Consider the following 18,547-nt stretch of genomic DNA (forward strand, 5'->3'; position numbering starts at 1 on the left):
GGGGCAGAGGATGTCAGAAAGTCCTGCAATGACCAAGAAAGGCATCCTTGCTTCCTTTCTCTTTTGCTGCAGCCCAGCTGCACGAAGCGAAAAAAAGGTGGGTCTGGTTTGCCACAGCGCAGCAGTGAAAGAATGAGGGGAAAACAGCGCAACTCACAGGACCACCTAGAAGATGAGCTTCATAGGCCAGAGACACAGCTCTGGAGGGTTGGAATGAGCACCAGACCAGAGTGTGAGCCCCTGGACCATCCTTTATATGCTGTGTGACTTCAGCAAGACCCTTAACCCCTCTGGCCCTATTTTTTTCATCTATAAAATTATAATATTAATAATGCCCACTCTGGAGTATTGTCAGGAAGAGTGAAAGAAATAGACCAAACCTCATTGCCTGTTCAGAAGGAAGACTTTTAAAGAAGGGATCCCTTCTCATGATACGAACACTGACACAATACTGATGAGTGAATACAAGCAGAATGGGGAATTGCTATCAGAAATCCCATAGCAAGACGTTTCATTGAGTTTTCTACATATTTTTGAAACCAAGAACTGACAGTTTTATTAACTGTGACTTTGTTGTATCTAATTGCCACTTGGAAACTGCAAACATTTTTGTTGTAAGTCATGAAGAGAAGGAACAATCATGATTTATATCTTCTCTGAGCTATATTGCAATTCTGATATTGTCATATTAAGTGAGATGAACAGGTTTTCCTCAGATATATGAGATAATTAGCAAATGAAACCTTCTTTAAAAAAAAATAAAGCTTTTTGGTTGGCTCTATTGATCTGTAACCACATTTTATATAAAGATCTACAGATGGAGGGGATTTTTGACGTGCTGAGCAGACTGGCTATCAATCAGGGAGGGGAGGAGTCCAGTCATCTCATATCGTTGAGGTTTAAAAATAGGGGCAAAATATCACTTTAATCAGACAACTGTCTAATTTAAGCATTCTTATTGTTTGTGTTATCAGAGAATTTGCACCGAGACATAGACTGTAGGCGTGGTGGTGAAGAGATGGGGAAAATGGCATTGTATTAAGCAGGCTTCTGAGACAGCTCTGTAGTGACAGGGTAGTGCAGGAAACACCTAGCCCTGTGCATGGTGGGAACCGCAGGGCCGGTGAGGGGAGACAGCCCATCTCTGTGAACAAAGGCAGGAACCTTGGCTGTGACAGGGTGTGTCCATCAACATGCATCTACGCATCCTCCCTGACCCCTTAATCTCTCTCAGCATCACCCTTTTCACATATATTAACTTCACAAATCTCTGTACTTCCTACTTTCAGTTGAGACTGGAAGGCCCAACACTATTCTCATGGTTTACTCTCTGGCCTGACTGAAACCGGATGATCACTGAACCAAACCCGTTTTATGGGAACCAATTCAATAAATCAATGTGTAGACTCTAGAGGAACAGAAGACGTTAAACGAGCATTGGAAATTATGTGTGTTCCTCCTGGGGACACTTTACAGCCCTCCACTAAGTCAAACCCTGAGTTGGGGGGGCTTCGATGCTTTCAATCTAGATGTCAATTCAGGAAAGATCATGAACTAACATTAGCAACAACAAATAATGAACTTTGAGTCTTGCAAAAATAACCACAGACTGGAAAAGCTCTATCTTTGTTTTTCCTGTTTAGGCTTTGTGCAATGGTATTTAGAGTTGAGTTCTGTGGGTTTTGCTATCTTCGCATCCTTTCCCTTCTCTTCTTCAGTTTCCCCGTTGGAGAGACACCTTCTCTGTGTGATCCTGGTGAGACACCATTTAAGATGCCTCACCAGCCCTCATCCCAGGTGGATTTGTGACCTTGGCTGTGGGCATATGCCAGAGGCTTCCCTGAGTTTGGTATATGGAAGCTGGAAGAAAGAGCTGTCTTTCTTTGGGATTCCAAGTTCTGAAGATGAAGTTTTGAGGCTCCCAGTGATGATGGAGCCAAATATGAAGGGAAACAACATCAAGAATTGGGGAGAGAATCCTGACAACACTGTCTAAGCCCTTGGATTCAGTCTTGCTTGAAGCCATTCCACCACTGTGTGATGCCAGTTACATGGACCAATACCCAATACATTCTTTTGTTTTCTTTTTTTAATTTTAAAGCTAAACTATTTAGAGAAGGTTTCCATTACTTCCAACCAAAAGATTTCTGACCAATATTGTATTCTATCAAACTCAAACTTAGTGACAGAAATGAGAAAAGTACCCATGGTGAGGAGGATATTATCTAGAGCTAGTTCTGAATAGAGATTTAGTCTGTGGTCTACCATTGAATTAGGCCTATTACTTAGTGCCCTGGTTACTTAACAGTTAAGTCAGGCTGCAAAGTAGACATCTTCTCTTTTAAGAGAACTTATTACTTAGCTGAAAGCAATGAAACTGGCACTGACTTGAACCAGAAAACAGGGGAACCTCCCAATTATTGCCCTGATAATTAAGATGCTTGAAATTACTATACATAACTTGCAAGAAAAACTTAATTACGAGTAGAAAAGGACAGGTTTAGGTCTGTAACCAGACAAGTCGAGACTTGAAAGATAACTCTCGTCAGTTGGTTCTTAAGAATCATGTTATCATTTTCTTTGGAACTAATTCAACTCCACTGTGAGAAAATGGGGACACACACAGAGACATAAGCTCTTTGAGAAAAGCTCTGGTAAGAGCCATAGAACTTCGAACATAGAACATAGAAGAACATAGAAGTCAGAGCTTCCATCCATGCAGAGGAGCAAGTATTACTCAGGTTATAGCTCCCCATCCTGCTTTTGTCTGAAAGGATGAACAAAAGTGGTGGAGCTGTCAGGTGCCAAACCCACAGACTCTACTCCAAGGCCCCTTCCTGCTTTTGCAGGCTCTCCAGTCTCCATGTTTACCTTCATATCAGATAACCCAACCACAGACGTTACTACAAAAATAAAGGCCAACAGACATCGTGGACTCAAGTTCTCACCTCTCAGCCTCCCTCTCCATGACCCTTCATGCGTTCCCTCTGCTTTTCTAAGATCAGCTCTCTCTATTGCCCCCCGTCCCCTTCAGGAGCCTGCTCTGCTCTCACCATTATTCAGCTCCAGCACCTGTAGTCTTTCATTCTCCAAAGCTTCTGCTCCCTGACCTCAGAAGATGTGCGCACATCCCAACAACAGTCAATCTTCACTTGATATTGCTGTCTCCCCCGACACCCTCCTGCAACTTACTGTTCTGGTTTCTTCCTCCTTCTACAGCTACACACTATACTTTGCCACCACTCTTTTTTAGCCTGCCTGTAATCAAGTTCCTGGCCCCACCCTACACTGAAGTGGCCCTCTCGAAGGTTATCAGTGAGATCCTCATGGCCGATTCCAACCCCCTTTTCTCAAGCTTCAACTTTTAGAGCACATTGCACTGTTACCCACTCTGGAAATGCAGTCAACTCCTGAGAGTCCCCATGAAGTGGCTCTCTGGATGTCCTCTTCTCTCCTTGACAATACTTTCCCTGCTGCCTCTTCCTTCTTGCCCTTAAGGTTTACTCCTAAGCCATCATATCTCTTTTCCCTACATTTTCTATAGAAGATCTTATTTATTCTCATGGTTCTGTCTCACTTGGGAAGATTCTCAAATCTCCAGCTCCTATTCCAAGTGCTTTCTTGAACTCTGATGACAATTCCCGACTTGAGGGCCCTTTAGGGTTTTCCCATTGGCGAGTCTGCTGGCGATCCATGAAAGGCACCCTCCTGCTGTACACCGTTGCTCAGGTCAGCTGCGAGATTACTGCTCCCTTACTCGGAGCCTTCAAGGGCTCCCTCTGGCTACTAAGTAACCCTCCTCCTAGTGATCCTCAGGACCTCTACAGTGAAGCTCTGATGCAGCCCTTTCAGAAACTCACCCGCAGTGTCTTCGGGGAAGCCTACAATTAGGCAAAACTCCTCTGCTTGCCATTTCTCAAACGTGCTTTCCTGCCTTCTCATCTGGGAACCTGCTCTTTTCTCCCAATGAGATGCTCAAAGAGAAGAATCATACTCAGCTGAAAGGGATCTTCGAGATCATCTCCTCTAACTCATTTTACAGAGCAGGAAAAAGACACTTGGGCTAGACAACTCGCCCAAGGTCATATCATTTATTAGTTACAGATTATCTGGCTTGGGACCCCTGGCTCATAGGTCAAGACGTTTTCTCAGTGCAACACACTGCTTTCACTTCAGAACCTATTAAGGGTCTCATATGTAAACTAATATTTAAGCTTCTGTAAAGTTCTGAGGGTTTCTAAGGTCAGATGGTTCCACTGGCAGCTAGGCAAAGCTCTTGGCTGCAGGCCCCATGGCAGACTGGCCGAGATGGCAGACCAACTCAGCATGTTTGCTCTGCACTGCCCAAGGTTCAAAACCAAAAACCCTATGCCCCTGGGAAAGCAGTCCCTAGGAAAACTGACCATGAACCAATGAGCAACGATTCTGACCCAATGAGTTTTCAACAACTGAAAACTGACATACAGAGGAAGCTCTCTTCAGTTCAGCCAGAGTGTGGGCGTCAGAAAGCTAACGTGGGAAACTGGTGATAGCCCACTCAGGTAATATTTTTGAAATCATACCGAATTTCATGACCTCAGCATAAATTAGGAACACAGAAGATGGAAACATAACTACATAGACCAAAAACGAGAGCACAGGAAAACAAACAGATAAATGTCACAGAAGTTACCTTCATCTGTGTGTGAAACAGGAAGACTCTGTTTCTCTGGTTTTCTCTCTGGTCCCCACTCTCAACATTATGACTAATTGTAAAGGCCACACACTTGCAACATACATGAAAAACCCCAAACACCAACACTATCCTCACATCACCCAAAAGAGAGTATGGGAGGAAAGATGGGTAGGAAACTACCTTCCAGAAATGTCTAGCAAGAGAAATATTCTTCATTATAAAAGTCTCTGGTAACAAAGTGTACTTGTTTGGAATTCAAGAATACTGTTTCTAAAAACTCCCTTATGGTGAAAAAGACATAGATAATAATAAGAACAGATGGGGGAAAATCCACCCCTGCCCACTCTCTGGGACACACACACACATACCCCAAACATAAAACAAAAAAAACCAACCCATCCCCCAAAAAAACCCCCAACAGTGCTAGACCCTGAGTAGGCACTGAAAAAATAGTTTTTGATGATCCACAAGCCTGCTCCTCCATTTTAGCATTATATATTAACAAGCAAGCAATTTTACTGAAAAACCTGACACCTGGGGCGGGGGTAAGTCTACACAGAACACTGCTGACATGGTGATCAAGTAAGGACAGTATTTGGTTTTAAAAGTGCACCCTTATTTCATGAAAGGACCAGAGCCAGCAGTTCACCCTAGGAGGCTGAGGGAGACAGAGAGAAAGGAAAGTTTAAGGAAAGATAATGAGCTTAGCCTTTGCCACACTGCGCGTGAGGAAGCAATCAGATCCCTGGTCAGCTGGCTATCTGTGGAGAACTGCAGGAGACACTTCTGAGTGACTGGGAGAAACTGGGTGCAGACAGAAATATCTATTATTGCTATGGGTTAAAGGTTCTCACCCAGACCCATGGGAGCTACTGAACGAGCTTCTCAGTCACTCTCATGGTTGGCAGGATTTTGAATCACAAGTTTGGAAGCAGTGACCGGGGAAGTAGCAGGAGACAAACATTTTAATTATAATATGGACAATAACAATTTTAACAAATTGGTTCAGTTTGTCTTGTCCTAGAGAGGGATGTTTTGGAGAAGCATAAATTGTGAGATTTAGGGGAGCTGGATTCATTTCTTTTCTGCTTTATACCACTACTTTCTGTTCAGTTATCTCACAGCTATTTTTTTGGCCCAATTTTGAGGAACACAAAGATTTCTACACGTTATAACTTGTGAATTGAGGTCAAGACTGTCACATGTGGTCATAAGGTGATTTCAGAGCTACCTTCAGGCATCTCAAAACGTCACTCAGTTTCTTTTTTACTTAAAACATTTTTATAAACTGGTCAAATATTGGTTTTCCCTTACGTTATCTATTTAGCAGGAGAAAACACATTTCATTATGACACTGAATCACAGTGACTTTCTGGGCAATGGCTCCTGGAGAACTGTCTCCTTGCTGTTGTCATCAGCCGTCTGCTTTTTGATAACATTATACCACATACACGTCTAAGAGAATTACCACTGGGAGTGCATCGGCCCCCAAACAGCAGGGTGCCAGAGCTGACAGCCCCAAGTCCTATAAAGGCAGCCATCCCTGGATTAAGCAATTTTTATTTCTTGATTGTTTAATGTCTTGCATATTGTAATCAGTGTTTTAATTCAGGATTGGGGCCTTCAGGCAGTTTTCTGAAGGGCACACATTTTGAAGTCAACTAATTAATGAGTGTTCTTTTCTCCAGTCACCAGAGTTCTCTGTGCACTGAGAGAATATTTTTATACTCATGGCCATGTTAATTTTTAAGCTGATGCAACGCAGAAGAGGTGGATAGTGAGAAAGCAGAGCTCAAGCCTTGAGAAGGGCTTTGTGGGTGGCCATGATAAAGGGAAAGGAGAAATTGTATGACACTGTATTTAACTGAGAAAATGTGCACATCAATTTTTCTGCCTGAGAACAAGTCCACATTTTGGGGAAGAGCATATTCGTCTATCTTTAGAATTAAACTGAGTGCTCAAAAAAAGGATATGAGCTGCTTTCCACAAGACAAAGATTGTAACTATAAGCCAATGAGGTATAAAAGTTGTTTTAAATAAGGAGGAAGATATCAATCTTATTCTGATGCATGGTGGCACATGCTTTGGAGGAAGCTTATGAAAGTAAACAGGCCTCTCAGGCAGTAGCATTTCTGATAATTCTGTGAAGAAATGCAGGACTGCTGGGTTACTGTTGTATCACTACTACCAACTTAAAGTAAAAATCCAAAACTGAGAATTTTTTTGTAAGGAGGAGTAATATATATATATATATATATATGTAGACTCATATTTGCTTGTGTCTATGTAAAGAAATGCTGGAAAGATACACCAGCGGATGGGAATTTTGGACTAGAGAGGTGAGTGGGGAGCAGGAATGGGAGTGAGAGTTTTTTTTTACTATATATGTGTTTATTATCATTTTGTTTTTTGCACCAATGTGAATAGACCACCTATTCAAAAATTGTTTATTAAAATAATGAAATTAAATAGGAAATAATAAAAGCAAAAAGCAAATTACATAAACAACAGGTTGGGAATAGGAGAAATAATCTTCTTATTAAAATAAGTTGAAGCATATAGATGATTCTAAATAATTTGTTGAAAGTTAAGACTTGCTAAAAACTAGGTGGTGGGTACCTATTGCTTGTTATGGTATTGTCTTTATCTCACCTTTGTAAGACTTCAGTCTCCTCCAAAAAATTAATATTTGTAAAAAAAACCCTTTATTTCATCAAAATATTCTATCCTTAAGCCAAGGGGAAAACATTTCTATGAAAAGGGAGGCTATGTAATGGCAATCTGCATTAACTATTTGCATTTTACTTTTTATAACCTGGTGTGATTTCAACATTTACAAATAAGTAGGCATTCTGATAAAATACACATGGACATTCATGAAATATCGCACAGTGTGTTGCCTTGAATGAGAAATTAATAAGGAAAGGAAGTTTTTGTCCTCAAGTTTATATTCCTAAGTCTTGGAAACTTAATGCCAGAGTCCTGTTGCCTTTCCAATTTTGAAAAAATTTTAACCAATGTCCTCAATTTTCAGACTTTCTTCCTTCACACTTTGCAAATTAAATCCAAAGCAAGCTCAGACTGAGTGGAGAAAATCATCGGCCCTTGTTAACTGGGGCCTTCAGGATGATCTTGGCCCATTTCTGGTCCTGTAAGAAACTTGTAAGACCAGAGAAGACTGTGTGCCAGCCACCAAGGCAAGGGGTGCTCTCGAGTTTGGCTTGGAATCTCCGGGGTATTTTGGACTCATGGTAAAATCATTAGAAGGAAACCCTTGGTAGGATGGAGAACAAAGGTCACGGCTAGGCTGAAAACACTCAATTTCTTGGGATCACTTAAGCCTATGCATGTCTCTTCCAAATCCAGGGTTCTGCATTCTCTTTGGGGGGTTATTTAGTAAATGATTTTAGGTCTGGTGAACTTGGGTGTAGGATCTTGCCAGGCAAACTCTCCCTCTGCATTTAACTAAGGTTCAATGGAGATGCAGCACAGTATACCACCAGGACAACATGTCTAGCCCTACTATCTCAACTGCTTACAATCTGGAGAGTGTCCCTGTGTCAGAGACCCTGAAAGACCCTTTACATAAACGATCTCCAATCCTCACAACCCAGCAAGACTGTTGCTTTTGGTTCCATTTTACAACTGAGAACAACAGAGGTTGAAAGCATTTAAGTAGGAAGCAAATTACTTAAGCCCATATAGATCAGCTATGGTAGAACCAGTATTCACATTCAGGTCTGTCTGACTCTGAAAGCCATGTTTTTTCTACATGTAGGCATATAAGCTTTGACATAGTAACTTTTAGCCTTAGTAGTTGGAACATTATGTAATTATACTAAAGATGACAGATCCACACACGCTAATTTGTGTTTGGGCATACTTAAAGTCATTTATAAAGACAAATGACAGTCACCTAAAAAGAATTTGCTTGGGAATGCAAAGCTATTCAAAAGATAAACATTACATTTTCCTGCATGTAAAACAGTATTAAAAACATTTTAAAAATTATAACCCCAAAGAAATGCATAAATCTTACCACCTTCCTCGGGTTTCATGTCTAATAGTTCATCTATAGGTCAATCAGAAGAGGAGAAAGAAAACAAAATTATGAGTCAGTTTCATTTTGTAAGGAGTTTGAATCCAGTTATTAAAATTGAGTTGTTTTCATTAATCTAGATTACCTGAGCATGCTTTATGTGAAGAGCTTTTGTCTAAGGCGGAGAAAACACTTTTTCCATCTTCAGCTGCAAATATAACATGTACATTTGGTTATCACCAATGTAGAATGGTGTGTGTTCATATACTATTGCAGTGTAAGGTAAATACACAGCCTCAGGAAGAAATTGTATCCACAAACGCACTCATGTGGAAGCAGGGGTCCTCAGATTACGTTTTACTCAAGCTGTTGGCTCTCAATGAACGCTGAGCCAACAGCCCTGAAGCGTTCCTTTGTTTGGTAGAAAACTATATGACAGTGATCTAGCAATTCTCCTTTCATGGACAAATGTGTGACTTAAGTAACTGACTATTACTAGATGGTGCTAATGAACCTTAGCCATATGGGCCTGGCTAAAATAAAAGGGCAGATTTCTGAGTGAAAGAAGCCAATCTGTAAAGGCTACATACAGCATGATTCCAACTATATGACATTCTGGAACTTTGGAGACAGTAAGAAGATCAGAGGTTTGGGAGGAGGGAGAGATGAATAGGTGAAGCCACAGAGGATTTCTAGGGCAGTGAAACTATTCTGTCTGATGCTGTAAGGGGGGTACATGTCATTATACATTTGTCCAAACACATAGACTGCACAACACCAAGGGTAAACCCTTATATAAACTATTGAATTTGAGTGATACGTGTCAATGTAGCTTCATCGATTGTAACAAATGTAATACCCTGATAGGGGATGTTGATAATGAGGGTGGTTATGCACGTGTGGGAGTAGGGGGTATATGGGAAATCTCTGTACCTTCTGCCCAATTTTGCTATGAGCCAAAAACTGCTCTAAACAATAATGTGTGTGTGTTTACACATACACACAACAGAACAGACTTAAAACTTGGTTTGCGCATATGTACATTAGACTTTCTGCAGGTCACAGAATAAAAGAGGATATTTCATTATCATGGATTCGATTCCATATGTATATATAAAACAAGGCGGTCAACATTTACACTCTCAAAATATTATGCAAATACCGCAAGCAAGTGAAGATACTACATAAACAAAAAGACAATTTGATCCCCCTGTATTGTCACATTATAAATATATGATTTATATTGATATGTAAAACTCAAATACAAATATAATAAACTGGAGTTTACATTTTCCCACAAAACTAAAATTTTCCTGTTCAATCACCTAGATTCCCACAACACGATTCACGCTGTCAGCACCCAAGGGATACTGAGGCTGGAGGGTACGGATTAATACAGTCGGAGAGCTCTTACATGGCCAATGAGATCAGGCCAGCCCGCCTCTCTGCCTTCTGCCGCTTGTTCCTTCCCCCACACTCTAGAACACTGTTCTTCTGGCCTCCTCCTGGTCCTCCTTGGCCCCCAGTCTTTGCTCAGCCTGTTTCTTTTGCTTTGACAGGTCTTGCAGTAGCACTTGACTTAGCTACCTCCCTGGTCCTCTCAAACAGTGGGTCTCCCCATCACACATGCCCATAGCTCTTGTAGCTCTCACCAAAGTTGGAGTTGCCCAATTACTTGTATAATTATTAGACCACCGCTTTTGACTCTAAGCCCCATCCTGGAAGGGTGTGAATATGTCTGGTGTACCACTGTATGCCCAGAGCCCAGTGCTGTGCCCGCCACAGAGGCGGCACTCAATACACATCTGTTGAACAAAGGAACAAGTACGTGAGTAAGTGAAGGCGTACATGCGCGAACAGATGACATGAAGTCAAGCTCAAGAGGTAAAAAATGAGAGTTTTTTTCTGTTTTTCTGTTGAATGGCAGATGGGAGAAAAGCAAATGAAGCAGTAAAGCATTAGAATAAGGTAGGTGAAGCAAGTGGTTGGAAAAGTAGGAAGGAAGAGAGAGGGTGGAGGAAAAGGATGGAAGAGAGTGGAAGTTCCAGGATCTACTTTGCCTTCTCCCATCTCCCAGCAAGGCAGCCGTAGCAAAGGCGAAGCAGGGCAGAGGCAGCTATGTCCTCGGGAGGGCCAGGCTGAACAGAGGGTTGGGGTAACTAGAGTTCTCTTCATATCACCTATAAAACTCTCCCCTGCATCTCCAAGGATTGAGTCCCAGTGAAGGGCTCAGGATCACATCACCTTAGTTCTACCACAGTGTGCCTCCCCTTTCTGAGAAGAACCAATGAAAGAACTGACAGTAATGGCAGGAGACAGGAACAGCTGACAAGCCCTTCACAGCAACTGTTCATCTACCAACACTCTGATTCCTTTTCTGACCACATACCAGTCAATGCACCCGAGGGATCTGGTGTCACTCATTACAGAGCAGGCCCAGGAATCACCTGGAAGAGGAGTGTCCGAGCTCTTTCCATCTGTTCCCAACAACGACCAATACCCACCTCACAACACAATGAAAATCAAACTCACTTGATGTAATCACGTAATCGTATTAAAACTCTCTCTACAGCCCAAATGGCAGTTAGACCTAGTACTGGTAATAGGAGAAATGTTATCATCTGTTGTAAAAGAAACGGCTCTCTGTCAAGTCTCAGTTGTGGCTGTTCCTCTGAAGGGCTGCTGCTTAAGCGACTAATGATGCTATTTTCTGGTTCAAAATATACAGCCTCTCTCAACAATGCCATAGGGTCGACATCATTGATATTTGAAAATTTAAAACTGAAACAATAAGAAGCAAATTAATATAGACTTGTCTCAATTGGAAAAGAAGAAAGGCCTAGGAGGACTTTGTCAGATAAAGACAATGAGTTGGCAGCGGAGCAGTAGTATTTCAGAAGTAATTTTAAATAAAAATCCAGACTTACTCTTAAAACTAGAGGATTCCTTGTGCTGGTTTTCATCCTCTAATGAAATTAACCTTGAAATTAAAAAAAAACACTTAGTAATCTAGTTCTGAAAATGTTACATTTATGATACAGCCAGATTTTCTGTACAATATCCATTACTGCACTCACACACACACACATGAAAGGCGAATGTACAGTAATTTACATGGTACACATTTTCTGAAGAAGAAATAAATTTGCTGGCTCTCTCTTGTTCCCAGGCTGGTTAGCAGCATCTTCGCATCTGAATTTTGGTTCATCGTAAGACATGTATTCTGTGAATATCTAGTTGGGCAGTTAGGTATAACTAAGACAGATACTTCAAGTTATCACTTTTAAAAACATAGTAAAAAAATCCATGGGCAAGCAGGAGTTTATTCTGATTCTTGGTGTTACAGGCGAGGACACCTCAGGAGGTCAGCTAAACTCCATAAGGCTGAAAGCAGGATCATCCCCAAATCGAGGCAGACTGTTGCCCACTCAACCCCTACCCTACCTTGTAAGATCACGGCAGAGACACATCAGCGCCCTGAGACTCAGCTGCTGCCTCTGAACCTCCTTCCTACATGGTTCACCCTTACCTGCTATTTCTGAACCAAATTCTCATTAAATTTTCACTGTCATTTTAAATAGTTACTAGGTTATACTTTTTGAGTTTTTTAAAAGAAGTCCTAAAATAACGGGCAAATCTGAAATTAATTAAAACCAATCAAGATAACCTTAGGTAGTGCCCTTCTGAGTAAAGGCTAATGCTTTATTGTGATGGTATTAACGTGTATGACAAAAACAAGGTGCAGGGACTCACTCCAGGCTCTTCCTCTGACCACTCCAGGGGTTGTGGACAGACCCTTCACCTCCTTCACCTCTCTGAGCCTCGCTTCCAGCATTTGCACAATGAGGAAATGCCTACATTGATTACATGGAGGGCTACCATGAGAATGAGCTGAGATAACATAAATAAAGCACCTGGCACTGTGCTTAGTAGATAGTAGGTGCTCACTAAATGGTATCTGGCATTATTACTCTCACCAGGAATAAGTTAAACCGCTTCCCCCTAAAATAGTCAACTGTGCAAGATTCAGATCACATTCTCTGGTCGTTCCTACAGTGAAAACTTGCCTTCAGTCTGCATTAAATAAACTTGCTACTATTTCCTTTAAAATTAAAAAGGGCTAACATTGGCCACAAATATTTCTGTGGGACAAAAAATATATATATATTTGAAAACTTTATTTAGAAACACAGTAAAAACATAAGCCTGTTTTACCATAAGATTACCATCTAAATTTTTTGTGTGGAAAAGGAACAGCAAATGGAGGTCAAGTCATCTATCTTGCTTTCCTAGGTCAGCCAGTTCAAGATGCACCCGTTCCTGTGGGCTACGACATCGCAACACAAAAAGACCTAGATTCATACTTAAACCTCCTCCTTGCTGTATGAGATTAGGAAACCTTCACCAGATATGTTGCAAAGTTCTTCTCAGTATTTAAAATGACTGGAGGTGCCTTCTTTGTAAAAAGGCAAGAGATGAAGATGCAGGCAGTCACTTCCTGTACTCATAGCTGCTCTCTGCTTCACAGAGGAGAAAAACAGAAGGTCTGAGCAGTAGAAAACAAAATGTTGAAACTCAACACTTTTGTGCAACACCTTAGTACTACATGTGTTATGAGGCGATTTCATAGGTCATTTCCTTCCTTGAGAGAAAAGCGAGGGGATTTCCTGTCGAGGACAGGATCTTGTAAAGGATGGTGACAAAAGGACCAGATAGGGCCCAGAAACCCGAGAGAACACAGGAAGCTGAGGCCACAAGACAGAGAGCCAGGGAGCACTAGCGACATTTGCCCTTCCTTGCCCCGGTCAATTCCTCCCAAGTGTGCCTCTTCTAAGATCCCAGAAATGGGTCCCTTATTGGGGTGAGTGAGTCATGGCCTAGCAGGAATATGCTTGAGGGGAGTTTGGCCTCAATTTTAATACATCTACTCTGAGAAGGGAGGAAGTAAAGCAATTACACTGTGTCCCAGGTCCCAACAGACTTGGTCAGTAAGGACTGCGCTGCCCGCACTGGTAGGAAGAAAGATTTTGCCAACAGAAGTAGCCTCGACTTACTGACTTGGCTCCTCCACCACGGGCTCTGTGCTTTCCTGCTGGGTGATCTTCTTCCTTTCTTCTTTCTCAACCAGTTTTTTCATAGGGTCTTGTAAACTCTTGATCATGATCATGAAAAAGAAGGAAAAAAAAAGAAAAGATAAAGAAAGACCATCAATAAAAAATACAACTGCCCCTGGTCCCAGCAACCAAATGTTGCATTAGAGGTTGGGGGAGGTTACCGTGAACCAATCAAGTGGACAGAAATGAAATTATATATGTTCTCAGACTCATCCAAGAAATACTAGACTAGAAAGGAGAGTTGTTTTGCCACTAGATTTATGTTTTCCCTTTTGTGATAAGTTATTCAAAAGAAAGCCTTTTGGCTATTGCTAACTTTATTTTCCATCTTTAACATGCAGCTAAGATAAACATTCTGTTCTGCTTGCAGCCCACACACTGACAGAGCAGGAGCTTTTTCTCCACCAAAGATGAGACAATTTCATTTTATTTTTAATTTTGTTTGCTATTTTGCAACCTAAAAACAGCATATTTTTTAAAAGAGAAAACAAAACTTTTTTTTAACCGAAAATAGTGGCTTAACATATTCTGACAAGTTAACTCCCACAAGTGGACAGAGCAGGTGCACCCCACTCTTTGTAGATTAAAAATGGGTGAGAATCTTTTTATGGCACATAATTTCTTGGAGTTACTGTTCTCAAGATTTATTAAATATTTAAGAAAAGACTTTTTAAAACGCAAGTGCCTAGAAACTGTACACCAGTGACAAAGCCTGAAAAAGCAAAACATTTCTGTAACAACTGAATAACGAGTTATACAAAAAGATCTCTATTTCTGGCCCTAATTGAAATACAAACCTACAAATATAGGAGAAACATCTCAAGTTAGTTATCCTGCGTATATTCTCAGAACTATTAAAATCCCTCCTTTGGGCCGTCACGTCTCTTCTCCTCTCTTCCTTCTTCCCATCTTTCACATCTCTAGTATGACACACACATAGAAGAAGGCAATTAAGCTTCAGATACCAACTCTGACTGATTAGTGACGGCTGACTGGAAGGCTGGATGAGGATGGTCCTGAGGCCAAGTCCCAGCAGAGCTGCGATTGATTTTCAAGTCTGCCATGGACACCAGATGGACACTGGTGTCACCCCTCCGAACTGCCAGCTCTGTTTCACTCCTCGCACAGAATAATTTTCCTAAAACACCCAGGCTATCATGTTACCCTTTTTCTCAAGAACCCATAACAGTTCCTTATTTCTTTCCACTTCTAGTCTAACCCCCTCTGCCCGATTTTATAGATTTTCTAAAATATGGTCCTATCTTACTCTCCCAGACCACTTCCCACTAACCATGCACTTAGGCCGTCTCCTCATAGTCTCCGACGTGCCAGTTGCTCCCTTCCTGTCTTTGTTCATTCTGCTTCTTGAACGAGAAAAGCTCTATCTGTCTGCGCATCCTCAAAAGTCCCATCGGTCTTTGTAAAACCCAGATCACAGTTACCGCTATTTTCCGTAAAGCTTCGTTCACTAAGCACACCAAATTCAAGAAAGTCCTTCCGTCTCCAAACTGCATTTACAGCTTTATAAATATTTGACTATATCTCTTCTCTATTAAGTCTTGTGTCTTAAAAATATTTTTTAAATTAGAAAAATAACAGAACCACGTGTAGAAATTTTCGTAAATGAAAAAAGGAAAAATTACTCCTAATTCCATCTCCCTAAAACAATGAGTTATTATTTTCATACACTTCTTTTCTGTTTTTTTCATACCTACCCTAGTTATATAACCGGAATCACTGTATATATATACATATTTTTATAGAGAGTAGATGTCCTCTTAACCAATTTAATTTGTGTAGGTATTTCGTGATTGAAATAGTTGATTAGAGTGAAGAATATAAAAAATACTTTTTATGTATTTTAAACATTTAATATTGAATTAAAATATATAAATGTATATTCATTTACCAATATCCTAATCATAGGGTCATGGTTTTCTCTTTGAATATATGTCCCCTGATTGGAGTTCTGAAGCATTTTCTTGCATAAACCACATCTATAAGCCGTTGCATAATTTTTAATGACTCCCTATTTCTGGACATTTACATTAGTTACACTCAGGCAACAATTAGTTTTTGAGCACCTACCAAGTGCCAGGTGCTGTTTCAGGTGCTGGGGATATATTGGTGAACAAGACAGATGAAATTACCAGCTAGTGACGGGTCTAGGCAAAGAATTAAAAGAGGGGGATAGAAAGCGATTGGGTCATTACTTCAGTTAGTAGGAATATCCTCTCTTGGAAATGATATTTCAACTGAGAGCTAAATGACAAGAAGGAGCCAGCCACGCGCAGCCCAGGGAGAAGAGGGGGCCCCGAGTGCAAAGGGCTAAAGGTGGGAATAGCTTGGCTTGTTTGTGGAACAAAAAGAATGCCACTGGGGCTGTAGTGAAGTGGGCAAGAGTACAAGTCTTATGAGATCTGGATAAAGAGGTCAGCAAGGGTCACACAGGGAGAACAGAACATTCCTTTACCCACATTCATCAATATTTAACATCTTGTCCCATTAGTTTCATCATATTCTTTTGCTCTTTCTGTCTCTCTAATGTATGACAACTAAATGGAATCCATGATCCTTAGCTGGAGGGGGAAATGCTATAAGGCACAGTAGTGGAACAAATGAGGCAATTAGAACATGCACTGTAGTCTAGATGTTCTCTCTCTGTCTTTCTCTCTGTTATATATATATATATATACACACACACCCCCCCCAAAGCATCTGGTAAAAGCTGGGCACATGTGTGCGTGTGTGTGTGTACATTGGAAATGTGCAACCATAGGGAGGAGTTCAACAGATGTCAAGGACTTACTCTTTTCAATAGATTTGCCAATCATAGCATTTTACTCACACACACACATACACACACCCCTTCCAGCAGTTTCATTCTTCAAAGAGTGGTCCAACCCCGGTCAAAGTGAAGCCAGGAGTATTTTCAGCAGAGGTTCCAAGACTCATTTTTTGATCTGTGACACTACTGCAGGCCTCCTGGTTTGCTCAATTATCTTCTCATTGCATTCCCTTTTTATCAATCAGCACTAGGCAGGGCCAGGACATGTCTGCTCTCAGCCGGCCGTGTCTGGCTGTCACAGCGCTTGCCTAAGCCCCTGAGATGCCCTTGACAGCTCCATGGTTATCATCCCTTCTGTCTCCAGCCTGACCTCCTCTCATAACCACACTTGAGCAGCTCTCAGACAATCCCTTTGTAATGTAAACCACTCCCTCCTTCTTTTCAACCCCTTCCCCTGTTGAGCCATTAGCAGGGACTCAATTGTTGGCTCCCTGTCACCACAATCACAGTTAAGTCACTATTGTGCTTCACCAACAGAATGGCTGCAGTTCCAATTGCTACTTTAATTTATTATTAATAATTCCTGTGACAGTTTCTCCTCTCTTCCCACTATTACCATTGTCCCTATAACAATTTGGCTGTTGCCGCTCAAGAAAGGTGCTAAATATGTACTTGCTGGTTGATAAACTAACATATGTAAGGTTAAACTGCAAAATTTAGAGCTCTTTAGCTAGGAAATTCAAAGGCTCTGGGGAATAATATGAAAAGGTTTCTAAAACCACTAGCAAAATTAATACTGAGCACATGGGCTTATTAAATATTAGAATTTTGTACCAAGGGGAATCGTGTGTGTGTGTTTAACACATACACATATCAGCTTTACTGAGAGATAATTCATATACCATAGAATTCACCCATTTAAAGTATACAACTCAGTGGTTTTTAATATAGTCACAGAGTTGCACAACCATCACCACAATCAGTTTTAGAACATTTTCAAGGGGCATCTCTTGAAGCAAGAAAGAGTTTTACATCAAACTAAGCTAAATACTCCTCTATATAGCTTGGAAAAGAACTTCAACAACACATGTGGAACCTGTTTCTTACAAAGATGGTATACATTGAAGATATAAAGGGGCTTAGAGGAACTTTGAAGCACCATGGATGACAAATCATGTCCCCTTTCCTCCCTCAAAATTAGTTCCTGGGTGCGACTGTCAGATACAGGATGTTCTCCATGGTGGACCACTGCTCTCCCCAAGGTTTCATGAGAAGGTCCAGCTGAGGGCTGAGGTGGAGGTGAATTCTTTAGATTATTTTAAAGTCCACAATTCAGCTGAAAATGCTTAACTCTGTAGCATCTGTAAAAGTCAGAGGTGATAGCATTTTCTGTGGACATGAACACCTGCTCAGGCAAAACGGATCCAAGAGGCCTGACTGGCTATCCAGACAAGGCAGCCATCAGATGGAACTATTAGGAATCCCCGGCTGATGGAAGCCACATCCAAATCTATTTCCAGAAATGAAACGTCAAAGCATTCTGTTTCTAAACCCCAAACCAACAAGATCTTTCATTAAAATTGTTCATGAAAATCACGAGGTATTAGCAGCAATACAGCATCATATAAGACTGAAACGTTCTCTGTGGCGGAAAGAATGTTTTTAGACTAAGTAACCTCTCTCTGCTAAGGCTGCACTGACATGCTAATAGTTTCCATCAATGCTTAAATGGTTTCAGGAAGCACACACACAATATATAAGATCAGCGTGACAGAGGAAATGCGCAGACCAAGCTTGCAAAAGTGTCTTAGAAAGGAAACAGCTTAATATAATAATGGGAGTTACTACTTCCTGTATTAGGAAAATAAAAGCAGCAGCAACATTCATCTGAATGAAAGCAAAACTACTCAGCAAAACAAATTCCAACGGCA

General features: G+C 41.1%; 1 protein-coding gene across 34 annotated transcripts in view; it reads right to left on the minus strand.

The window, feature by feature from the left end:
• ICA1 (islet cell autoantigen 1) overlaps window positions 1–18,547 on the minus strand; it is a 142,192-nt gene that overhangs the window by 13,972 nt on the left and 109,673 nt on the right. For all 34 annotated transcript variants that reach the window (XM_070615744.1, XM_070615752.1, XM_070615737.1 and 31 more), the window contains 4 exons: window positions 13,769–13,866; window positions 11,642–11,694; window positions 8,860–8,922; window positions 8,715–8,747 (listed from right to left, as the gene is read on the minus strand). In XM_070615744.1, coding sequence (XP_070471845.1) covers window positions 8,715–8,747; window positions 8,860–8,922; window positions 11,642–11,694; window positions 13,769–13,866 — 247 coding nt within the window. The remainder of the gene's footprint in view (window positions 1–8,714; window positions 8,748–8,859; window positions 8,923–11,641; window positions 11,695–13,768; window positions 13,867–18,547) is intronic.

The sequence above is a fragment of the Equus przewalskii genome, chromosome 4, assembly GCF_037783145.1.
Source record: "Equus przewalskii isolate Varuska chromosome 4, EquPr2, whole genome shotgun sequence".
Taxonomy (NCBI): Eukaryota; Metazoa; Chordata; class Mammalia; order Perissodactyla; family Equidae; genus Equus; species Equus przewalskii.